The following is a 12,947-nucleotide window of genomic DNA, read 5'->3' as shown; positions in this document are numbered from 1 at the left end:
GTGTACAATGTCTTCTCAAGCTGAAACATAAAATCATCGGGTTACAATGTAGTTCATTTCAGTAGCAACTTCTGTCCCGATTTGTATATGCAAAATAGGCTGTATAGTACATCTGTCAATGATGAAGTTTTGAAGCTTAAAATGCTTTCCAATGCTTTTTGTAAATACAGAAACGCCATTTGTTTCACAGAATTAGATAATATATCAGCATGTCAGAGAAAGTACCAGCAAGTTACAAGTAAACATCTGCATGTCGATTTTTAAATGTAACGCTCTGTTTAATCTGAGAATTTTGACTTGAAAAGCACAGCAAGTTTGAAATTGGTTGCGAAAGACAATACTCCACGACCCACTACTTTAATGACACAGACGAAAAAAGGAGCGAAGGAAGAAAAAAGATCATTTGAGCTGTGAACATTAAATTCCATATCTGTCCCTATAGTGCGTGAATTAAATTTTAATTTTATCATCACTCGTAACTTCTTTTACTACTGTATATACGGCCTATAAGGCTAATAAAATATTAAAAAATCTATCGTATAATATAAGATGTGCATATATCATTTATGAAATAGTACGATTGCAGTATGTCTCCAAGACGTCGGGACTATATTCCCAGGAAAATTCGTTTGCTTAAAATATTACAAATATAAAAACTCGCTCATGCTTGTTTGTTTTCTTCCATTTTTTTGTTGTTTACAAGTTGTACCAGACCCATATGTTGTATGTTTCTTATGAGTTCCCATTAAGGAGGAAATAGCGGAGGCGTTTCCTTTCTGTTTCTTTTTACTATGAGTGATGAATTTGTCAAGCCTCCAAGATGTTTAGAGTTCACCTTCTTGCACTTTTACACTTATAATCAAATTAAAATAAACTGAACTGAACTGAACGAAAATTAATAGGCAAACGACTTGGAGCAAGTTTAAATGGATGTCTTGTGTTATTTGTTGAACTTGCAGGGATGTGCTATAGTGAGACACATTCCTGGTTAAAAGGATGATGGTTGGCAGACATTAACAGTTGATAATGACGCTAGTTTAAAAGAGAGTTTTAATTTTCAATTCCTGGTCCAGTTTTCAAAGCTTGTCAACGAAATGGTGTGTTAGTTAGTATACCTTTATGATAACGTTTATGATCACGTGAGCTCCATTGATAATGCCAAGATATTGAATGACTAATGCGTTTATTTATAATAAACGACTTTCCGTATATAACAGCTGATAATGTACTTAGGTATATAGTCTCAGTCGGTATCTTAGAATTAAGTTATAGTTTAATCCATGGCTCTCGGCGTCGAGAGCCCGGTCGGGCCATTGGGGACAAAGTGTCACTGTGGGCAATTATTTTAATTCTCCATTTGTATAAAATCCATGGAAGTATGAAGAAGTCTTCTGGTACGCAGCTTCCTTATCTGTATATCTAACGACAAAATGTTTTTTTTTTATGAAAAAAAACCTATTTATAAGCTAATATTTTCTATAAAATTGTTACAATAAGGATTACCCATCTTTCCCCGGACCGCCTAATTGATTTTATCCGATTTATGGGGATGTAACCCTTGCCCCCCCCCCCCCCCCATCCCCTTCCCTAACCCTCTCGTCAGTCCAGACGGTCTACGGTGTTCATTCCATATCTTGAAATATGTCAAACCTCTTTAAAAATGTACCTGTCTAACGTACACCTGTTTGGAGTCTGTCATATTGGGGGTGAAAGTCAGTTTGGATGATTTCTTAATTCGCCTAATATTTTATACCTAAGTGCCATGTAAAATTGAATTCCCATCTGACCAACGGTTGAATTTATGACTATAGAATGTCAAGTTTGTTTTTATGAGAGACGACGGAGACATTAAAGTTCACATAAATGTATAATACATAAAAAACGCTATCGATATTTAATTATTATTATCATTATCATTATTATTAATGTTATACACCATTTGTCAGTAAATGATCAACAGATAATTGTTGTAGAATTATGAATCAGTTAATGGTAAAAAATCTAAGACTGTTTTGATATGCAACACTGACCCATAGATGCAATTCCTCTGAAGTATTACAGATGTTGGTGATACCTAACTCTGAACTCACTCCGACCCCACCCCCTCTTCTTTACAAATAATTGGTGGAGAATTATGAATCAATTAATGTTGAAAGATCTAAGAGTGTGTTTTGATTTTGCAACACTCAGACTCCGAGATGCAATTCCTCTGAAGTCATAACAGATGTCGGTGATACCCACCCCCCCCCCACCCTGAAGTATTATTCTTAACACATTCTGACTTTAAAAGCCTGCAGGGCATGCGCACATTGAGGTCTACAGCAGAAAACCTATGTTATAATGACGACTGTTTCCCTTTAAACATTATGAATATTATATTGTAGCTACACGAAGCCTTCCGATAAATAGTTTATCCTGTCGGGGATAATAAATAAAACTGAAGCCCATCGGACTATATATTGTCATCTTGGCACGCTTGACCTGAAGTGGTTGAAACGTTGAAGAAAGAATGTTTGTTGGTTGCCTAGGTAACACATTAAACATCAGAATTGTGTGCAAACCATTTTGGGGGTTTAAGTGAATTTGAAAGTTTAAAAAAAAAACAGTCATTTCTTTATTACTTTTCTACTAACAATTTGATCAAAGTTCGTTTCGTTTCTATCCGTTACCAAATTGAAATCAATTCATTAGTTTATCTATAGTTCACTCCAACTTTATCGGTATATTGAAGAAAAGTTGATCAATTTTGAAAACAAGTTTTTCTCTTATCAAATACCTTTAACAGACTGATATTGTCTTCTGGACAATAGAATTAAATCTTGCTGATTAATGTTCGATGACCAAAAAAAAAAAAAAAATACCTTGAATGGTTCTGTGTTTAAGTAATATTCCATACGCACATGCATAACAAGTCGCTTGTCGTCAGGACACAAAGCATGGTTTCATGGAACACTTGTTCTATCGGGAGACATATACAAAAATGTACCGTATATCCATGGAGCTCATGTTATATCGGGAGACACATACTAGAAGGTACCGTATATCCATGGAACTTATGTTCTATCAGGAGACATGTGCTAAAAGGTACCGTATATCCATGGAACTCATATCCTATCGAGAGACACATACTAGAAGGTACCGTATGTCCATGGAACTCATGTTCTATCGGGAGACATGCTGAAAGGTACCGTATATCCATGGAACTCATGTCCTATCGGGAGACACATACTAGAAGGTACCGTATGTTCATGGAACTCATGTTCTATCGGGAGACTCGTATGTCCATGGAACTCATGTTCTATCGGGAGACACATACTAAAAGGTACCGTATATCCATTGAACTCATGTTCTATCGGGAGACATATACTAAGATACCGTAAGTCCATGGAACTCATGTTCTATCGGGAGACTCGTATGTCCATGGAACTCATGTTCTATCGGGAGACATATACGGAAAGGTACCGTATATCCATAGAACTCATGTTCTATCGGGAGACATATACTAAAAGGTACCGTAAGTCCATAAAACTCATTTTCTATCGGGAGACATATAGGAAAAGGTACCGTATATCCATGGAACTCATGTTCTAACGGGAGAATTATACAAAAATGTACCGTACATCCATAGAACTTATGTTCTATCGGGAGATATATGCTAAAAGTGTACCGTATATTATTATGTTGAATTTAATTTAAAGCGTTACTCTCAATCATTGTGATCTTTTTGGCGTTCCATAAACAAGTTTTATAACTGTATGTTTACGGTTTCGTGTTGCCAGCTGTTAGTATTGCAACATTTGTGATGATGGATATAGCTGCACGTATTCTAAATGGACAAATGAAAATTAGGGTGTTGAAATAGCAATAAGTTGTTGTCACCATGTTTGATTTACATGCACTGTTGGATATTTTTAAAGAAAATTTTTACTTTTCTAAATGAAAATTACATTAGAAAAAGAAACTACAAAATATTCTTCACTTTTATCTCAGTAAAGCTTTCATCACTATAGCATTTTTTTAAATTCAGTTTTGAAGATACCCTACCGACGCATCAGCCGGTTAGAGAGGGTGGCAATGAGGAAGCAATAGGGGTACCATGTGTATACATCTATTCCATTGAAACATCGGGTCAAAGGTTACAGATTTCATAAACTCGTCCACAGGGGTAAACAGTTCAGTTGGAAGTCTGACCCCGTGACCTCGAAGAATGATCAACGATCACGCATATCATTAAATTTGAATTTGCCCGCATTTAACGTAAAGTCGGTCCTACGTTTCACTCACAGAATTTACAGACATTGATAGTTTACAACTTACCGGAACCTCACAGAATGGATTAAAAGTAATTCCGATGTATGGTAGGACAAAGATACCCGAGAAAAAATCAACGAAAACCTATGAAACAACGATTGCAATCAAACTTCGTCCTCACACATGTATTCCTAACTGACACAAAATAGGTCAAAACGAACCAACGAAAGAGAGTTACAGCAAAAAAGTTCTCCCATTTGTGGATCTTGTACTCTCCTACATGATGCTGTAAAGTTTCGGTGAAATGGTTGTCTAAGACGGCCAGTCACAAAACGATTACCTCGACTCGGCGATTTTGTTGCTGTCGCCGCCATTTTGAAATTAGATAGACTTTCGCCAAGCCGTTTTCATGCTATGGGCTACTACCGACAAGACTTCACTCAAATCGTTTTCAATGTAGTGGAACCCATTCCTTTAGTGTACGGTCTATTAGGAATGTTAGGTTTTGTGGCGTGAAATTAAGTAATATAAGTTGTGCTAAGGTTTGGAAGAAATTTTGTCCCAAACTCTAATATATGATTAGGTAAAATGTGAAATTACTGAGAGCTGCATATGGGAGGGGTAAGAGAGACAAAATGGGGGAGGGGGCAAGGGAGATGGTGTTTCCTTTCTAGCTAAATTAATGGTGGTAACTATTAAGGTAACACAAATTTTCCTGAGTCTGTTGTCAAAGCTGAAGGGGTCATACCACATGTCGAATATACAAAGGTAACATGGCCTAGGCCAAACCTTATTTCTAGTTGCTTTCTAAGGAACTTCCAACAATACCAAATGATTTATACTTACCCACTTACCATAATTCCACAGTAGCCCTTACTCAGTGAGATTCTGCAAAGCTGGGTACTCATCTGTTGCTTATATTCATCAATAAATATCAGTTAACAGTTTTCCAGTCAATACCAATCCTTGTTTGGTTCATGTATCACACTACATAACCACTTGCCAATATTGAAGTTAAGTACTGTGGCTTGGGTAGGGGTGTGTTGCTTAGGGGAGGGGTCTGGTGTTTTTAGGGGTTTTGGGGAGGGAATGTGGTGCTTAGCGGATTTGGGGAAGGGTTTGGAGTTTCCCAGCTTTGGGATGGGTGTGGTGTTCACCAGCTTTGGGAAGAGTTAGGGTATTTTGGAGGGATGAGGTGGTTTTGCCACATATGGGGACTTTAATTAAAAGCGGACTTTCAGTACACAGGACGCGTTTGGATACATCACGTTCTATGGATACTCTGACCAAATATTTTGAGTAGGGCTGTTTTCTTTTTCTTTTGCACATGCATAGTAGAACATTAGTCAACAGTGGAAATAGAGTTGCCTGGTCTTTTATTGATTTTATAACTGTAACAATAAGGCACTTTAAGCAACAGAAAAAAGAAAACAAAAAACATTTGGTGTGACACTCTCCATGAAAGAACATGTTTTAATGTCCTGTGAAAATATGGGCAGGAAAAATAAATTACTTCGATCACTTCAAAGTGAAATACTTTGTTCAAATGGAAGGAATAGCTTAACAAACTTTGAACACTTCTTGAAATGAAACACACTTCATACTGTGAAGACTTCATACAATAATATTGTCTGAAAAAAAAATCACACACAATGTCAAGTGCATTATGACTGGAAGGGGTATTTCAAGGTGGCATGGTGAAGGCATGACATAGCAAAAACAGTTCAGGTGGCAGGATGGATAGTTTTGTAACTCTGAAATGGTGAGATATACCTGTGACATATAGCATAAGATTAACATTAAAAGACAAATATATAAAAGTAAAAGGTAAGAGTAGAAAGTAAATAAATAAGTCCAAACTTGACATATAACTTTAACAACCTGGTCTTCTTCAGAAATAGGAGCACCAATAGCAGCCCAACGATCCATACTTCCTTTCATATAATTCAAATTATTTCCAACTGACTTGCCCTCTGCCATTTCAGTTCTGAGGTACTTTTTCTTGAGTTGAATTTTGTTGGATAGAGAATCCATTTCGAACAGAGTACGCAAGGCATCCTAAGCATCACTTGGTTTGTCACTTGTTGTAATTAATTCCAGCTGACTAGATGCTATTGCAAGCACAATGGTGAAAAATGCCAGTTGTGTCTTTTTCAAGTTTGCACTCTTCTACTTCTCACATACAGTAACCCCCAACTTTCATGAGCCATCCTCATAGCCCACAGGCCTTTTGCAAGAAACAAATGTCTCATCTGGAAATTCCATGTCAGCCAGTTCACTCCATCCATTTTGTTAATTTTCCACGTCATATCTTCTGTTGTTCCAGCCATATTGGTCAGTTGTCACGACTAAATTAACCAATTTAAGTACCGACATTTCCCAAGAAATGGTTCCAAAATCAGAACATAAATTCCAAACAACAATCTATTGTACACAGTTAACTTCCAGTGTATGTGTCTGGGCCAATAACCTGTTCGAGTTAGCTAGAGAATAGGCATGAGACTGCTGAGTATATTACAGCCTGCTGCTGCACACAACTTGTTCTTTCTATAAGAGTATAACAGAAACTGAGGAAAAATGTAAATTACATATATATAGAAAACAAAATTGCTTAAAGGTAGCACACTAATAATACAACCTGATTAAACAAACGATAGTTTGGAGCAGAGTTGTAACAACAGGCACTTAACTGATCCACAGGCTGCATTCCTTCTTACTACAGGTACATATAACAGAGCTAGGAACTTAAAAGATATATAGTATTAAATAGAATGTGAGACTACATTTATTAACAGATTTCTATAAATAAACTCTTATATGAAAACTTCAGATATGAGGATAATAAACATGAGGATGTAATAAACTCTGGAAGCTCTCTGGGCTAATACTTAATACCAGTGGAACTGCATTTTGCAATGTTAGTCATTTTACATAACAAAACAAATCTAATAGTGAATGAAACTTTTCTTCTTTTTGGGAATAACTTTTTTTTGGTCATATATACATGGGAAAGCACCACCTTAGAGAAATCTGTGTGTGACACACACACACATAGGGAAGACTGCACGTGAATGACTAACTAAGTACTTCTACTACTGTACCTATCATAGAAAACAACATAACAATAAAAAGATCGTAAACTCTCGTTAACAGCAAAACATGTTGTCACAAAATGATCCCTGATATTGTTTTAAGTCACCTGGAATTATAAGTAGCTATGTACAACTACATGGCTCTATGAGGTGCAATTGTTCTCAAGTACCAGCAGTAGGTCTAACTGTAATAGCAATAAGTATAAAGTGTAAGCAGTATAAAGCAAGCTAGTTTTATTTCTGTGTTACGTATCTTGCTCTACATATTAAGCATAGGGAATTGGGCCTAGACTTAAGTCATTGATCTAATACCGGTCTTGAACACTTGTAACAAAGTGACATTGAAATGGATCCCGATCCCAGGATGGAGGAAATTTTCACCCAGTCCAGCTTTAATAAAACTCATAATAAGCCATGATCTTAACTTATACATAGTACAAAGGCAGTCTACAAGTACTACTAATAATTTTTGTATAATAATAATAATACTAAATTGTATCTTATGCAGTCCAAATCTTTTCAAGAACAGGCCCCTTAGAATTATTCCACAAGGACAAGAAGGCGTAGGCTAAGAACTAAAGGTTATAAGCCTTAGTCCATTATTAAAATTGGACTAAACTATGCAGGTATTCTAGTATTACTAAAACTAGGCTAGGGCCTACCTGTAGTAAAAACTTGTCGTAGTATATTACTTTAGTAAATACAAAAGTACTAGGCCTATAGGCTAGGGGCCTAGTACAGTAATATTACTGTCCGCTATGCCCTCGAATTTTTAAATTTTAACTATTTAGTAGCCATAAGTAGTACCGTGACTTATCAACTCCCTGATTTTTCCATATTAACGCAAAAAAATGAAGGGAATCTATGCCGAATAGAAAGATTACGAAAAATACGAGACGTTGCAATCTAGCATTTGCTACATCATAGTCGACATATAGCGCTAGGCTGCACGTTATAGGATACGGTACTTTCGTGTATATGTGTATTATGTACGTTAGGATACATGTATTAGGGGCAACCAAAACCACATAGGAGCACCATTTTCGTTGACCAAAAAATCACACTTTTCGGGGGAGTTACAACTTTTCTGAAAAATATGAGTAAGATTCAAGCTTATATATTACAAAAATGCTATTTTTACGGTTGAAAGTTGTCTAAGACGCGAAAGTCACATAACGATAGACGTCGACTCGATTTGACTTACCTTTATGTTTTTGCGTTGGTCGTCGATAAGAAAATGCACTGTTCTATTGGTAAAACCTTCGTTTCTTTCCGGAAATGATCGTATTTGAATCTCTAAAGTATCCTTTATCGAGCTACAATACTCGTAAACCCGAATGACATTGGGATGTTTGCGAATTTTACCGATTACATCCATACATGGAAGTAGCGAACCGAAGTCCGTAGAACCGGATTTGCGCGAAACAATTACTTCCGTGTCAAGTAGCTGTGCTCGAAAATTTGCTAGTAACGGTCATATATTGAGGTCAGACTTCCAACTGAGTTTGCTCCCTTCTCGACAAATTGATGATGCCGTCAACTTGAAGAAATATGAGAATAAGCAAGATGTTATTCGTCTGACCTTGAAAATTCGGTGTTTTTGAGTCTTGAACATGTCATGCAACCATATTCGTGGTTACGGTGATGTAATTCTGTTCGGGTGTCACTTGAATGCAGTTTCATGTCTTTTAGCTGGCTTAAATACATCTTCCTTAAAATCACCGTTTCACGTCATTCATTCAAAAGACAGATCCTCCCTGATTTTCCTTCCCATCAAGGATGGACTTCACATTTTCACAATTGAATGTCTTCATAACCCTCAGATAATGGACATGGTGTCGCTTTAACTTAAGTTTACGCTGTCTGTTTGCCAGAACCTTGACAATATTAACACAGACGCCGGACAATTTCTTGTTTCGCAGAGGGGGATTGGCATTTCACGAAAAAAAAAACACAAATCTTAACTCTTCCGAGTTTTCCCAGTGACAGCAATATCAAAGGTTAACTCCGAACCCCGTGGATTTACCATATGTTTGGTATGAAAGACATCACCATGGGTTTTGTCAAATTATCAATGGTAATTAGAAGTCCAGGATTTGTGTACTTTTCTGAACTTCGTTGCACTTTGCCGAAGAGTTTTCAGTACATGCCTGTGGAACTCACTTCCAGAACATGTAAAAATGTGCAATACTGTGAACGGTTTCAAATCAGCACTCAAGAGGTATCTTTTCACCAAAGCATATATTATATATATATTATCATTGTTATTATTATGTTAAGCGTTACGAGAATGATTTCATAGTTTGTTTGGCGCTATATACAAATTATGTATTATTATTATGTATATCGTGTAGTAAAGTGTGCCTATCATGTGCTGCTTGTAAAATGTTACTGTACTTGTCATTTAGGTCCCTTTAAACCAATTCTTCTCCTACTTACAACGCTAATCTCCTTATCAAGTTTAATCCCACTCGTAATCTGATCCCGCCAGTTTGTCTATCCTAAAAAAAAAAACAGCAAAGGAAATTACACTGTACTATGCCACGCCTCTTTTCGAACAATTCTGTTCCTGTTTTGTGCCGTATTTGCATCACTCTATAAGGTAAAAGTTAAAAGTTTCAAGGTTTACACAAGTCTCGTATCAAAGGAATGTCCTCTCATAGGACTTTAACAACGGTTAACCCCCTGGTCATGGGAAACTTCTCACACCCACATATATACCCAAATCTGCACAATTCAAATAGGCGCTCCGGGGACATTTAAGTGCGCCACATCAACGTGTCCCCGGGAGTTGGGGGGGGAGGGGGTTCCATAAGGTGCAGCAAAAACCTAGCGCACGTAACTAAATTTAATAGCTATACTTAACAACTTAACAGGCAGGTTCCATTTATATAAAACTTGGTATAAGAGCGACGGGAAAACGCTTCGTTTGGGTCTACAGGATTGTTCCACAGTTAGGGAAATTTATCTGCAGTTTTCTGAGTTTGCCGACGAAGAAGGATTAGGTGACTATCTTCGACATCATCCCATAGTTCAATCAAGCTTTCTTGCATTCTCTGGAGCATCGGTTCCGAGGAGTGGAAATGTGTTGCACGGTTCGTGACTCAGTCCTCAAGGAAGATTTTGGATGGAGGGCCTAAACGTGCGCGCCACAGCTACTCTTTGAAGGTCTATGCGTGACGCTCGAAATTCAAAAACCGTTTGTGAAATATTGAAGTTAGGATCAATCAATGATTCTGTGAAATTCAAGTTTTTATATTTAAGGTATTCATATCAATATGAAGTAAACCTCAATTGAAAAATGAAATGCTTTCTTTATATTCATCATGTTTTAGGCATTCCACAAGAAATACAGTCGGAAAGTCCAAAAAGCCAGATCACTTGAAGAATTCGTACAAGTATTCGATAAAACTGATGACATCACAGGTACCCTGGAGAGGTTACTAGATGCATCGCTCCGAGACAGCATTGACTCCAATCAACTTACGAAAGGCCCATCTAGTATTATGAATTCACAATTTTTTCAAAACGTGACAACAGGTAAGAATATTCAATGGATATTCCAGTTAAACACCATGACTATAATGTCCATTTACATGCAGAGAGAGCACTGCTATATATCACATACATTGTCAAACAGGTGTCAAATTGTGAAAACCTTGTAAGCACGATATCTCAAGAAGGGAAGCTTGGATCATTCTCGTATAACGTGTGAAGGAGTACCACATTAAGTAAAAATAAGCCTATTGTTTTTTGTAGAGGTCAAGGGTCATTTGGGGTCACTATGGGTCAAATAATGAAAACCTTGTAAGCACGATATCTCAAGAAGGGAAGCTTGGATCATTCTTGTATAACGTGTGAAGGAGTACCACATTAAGTAAAAATAAGCCTATTGTTTTTTGTAGAGGTCAAGGGTCATTTGGGGTCACTATGGGTCAAATTATGAAAACCTTGTAAGCACGATATCTCAAGAAGGGAAGTTTGGACCAATATCATATTTAGTATGTAGTTGTGACACGTCAATTGGAAGACGCTTTTGTTTTTCGTGGAGGTCAAAGGTCATTTGGAGTCACCAGAGGTCAATTGTGTAAACCTTGTTTCATAATCTACTGTATCTCCAACTGACCTGCAGAAATGGAGACAAAGGCATATCACAAGACGCAAGTCCATTTTTTCCCCATTGTAACGTCATACGGTATAACAAATATTTCGTCTTCGAATCTCTTTGTTTGATATGCAATCTCCTTAGGAAATTCACAGCCATATTTCCTTTTTTTTTTTGCCATTTTAGACGCTGTCGAACAGATTAAAGAACAGGAAAGACTACAGGAATGCCGGGAGCCTAGGCCTGTGCTCCTAGATTCACATGAAGTGATAGGTTTAGACAAGGGACTCTTACAGTATATGTATCCACTATGCATACAAGTTAACAGATGTGGAGCACACAGCGGCTGCTGCAACATAGAGACAAAGACATGTTCGGTGAAGGAAGGACATATCACAAATGTTACACGACAGGTACCCCATCTTTACTAAAGTTGACACTGTGGAACGCCGATAGAGTCACTAAATATCATATTCTTAGAAATGCATAAGTGTATATGTATATAGGCCAATATAAAAGGTATATGAAACTGATGTTATCATTCAAAAGTTACAAACATCAAAATTCAAAACACAGTTTCATTTTGACAACTCTCTAAGTTTACGCCATGAATTGCAATATCTGCGGCCAAATTTTATTCAAATTCTGAAAATTGCAAAAAGGAAAGAAAAAAGTAAGACTGTTTTTCAGTTTTTTGTATACAGTCTTATTTTGAATAATAATCCGTATTTGGGGGGGGGGGGGGAAAGCCTCGCTTAACCTTGGCAACCAAACTCACGATGTCGCTTCTAATCAGAAGTTACGATACGGAATACTTGTTTGAAAGTTGGACGGGATCTTCTTAAGAAGAACTGTCTCTCAAAGACAGCCAGTCAACTATTTTGAACATAACCCGTGAAAAAAATTGTCTTAATGGAACATTCTAGACAGTTAACCTACTATATATATATATATATATATATAAAGGGCTATATGAAAAGATGACCCATAGGTATTGTTTTTCCATCCTCCTCTATGTAGGGTATAAGCGCGTGTGGTGTGTCGTTTTGCTTGTTCCCAACCCGATATTAAAATTTGGTGATATTAATTTTTCTATCCTTATTTTACTCATAGATTTTATTTGCTTTCGTGTACATCGACAAATCGGGCAGTGCATCAAGGCAAAGGGAAATGAAAGTATATACAGCGCAAGTGGAAGAACATACACTCTGTGAGTGCCAAGAATCAGCTCTGACAAGAGAGAAATGCAACGATATCATCTGTGAGAGCCCGAAGACCAAAAATCCAATCGACTGTAATTGTCTGTGCCCTAAGCGATGCGCCAACCCGTACAGAAATAACAACGAAACGTGCGAATGCGAGTGTGGAGATGAACAGACCCCAGCAGGGAGAACTTGCCGGAAGATCTTACGGGGGAAAGCCACCATGTCTCGAAGTGAATGCGAGTAAGTCCATCATCAGAGGCGTCGACGGGCGACGCCCGGAAAAACAATTATATA

At 37.3% G+C, this 12,947-nt stretch overlaps 1 protein-coding gene across 1 annotated transcript in view; it reads left to right on the top strand.

Annotated features, from left to right (window-relative positions):
- The window catches only part of LOC139979438 (uncharacterized), a 37,624-nt gene that overhangs the window by 17,951 nt on the left and 6,726 nt on the right, over positions 1–12,947 (top strand). Inside the window, exons 2-4 of the mRNA XM_071990222.1 lie at positions 10,679–10,883; positions 11,635–11,861; positions 12,562–12,893. Coding sequence (XP_071846323.1) covers positions 10,679–10,883; positions 11,635–11,861; positions 12,562–12,893 — 764 coding nt within the window. The remainder of the gene's footprint in view (positions 1–10,678; positions 10,884–11,634; positions 11,862–12,561; positions 12,894–12,947) is intronic.

Source organism: Apostichopus japonicus, chromosome 14, assembly GCF_037975245.1.
Source record: "Apostichopus japonicus isolate 1M-3 chromosome 14, ASM3797524v1, whole genome shotgun sequence".
NCBI lineage: Eukaryota > Metazoa > Echinodermata > Holothuroidea > Aspidochirotida > Stichopodidae > Apostichopus > Apostichopus japonicus.
Note: the sequence above shows the minus strand (reverse complement) of the source record. Positions and strands in the feature narration are given on the sequence as shown.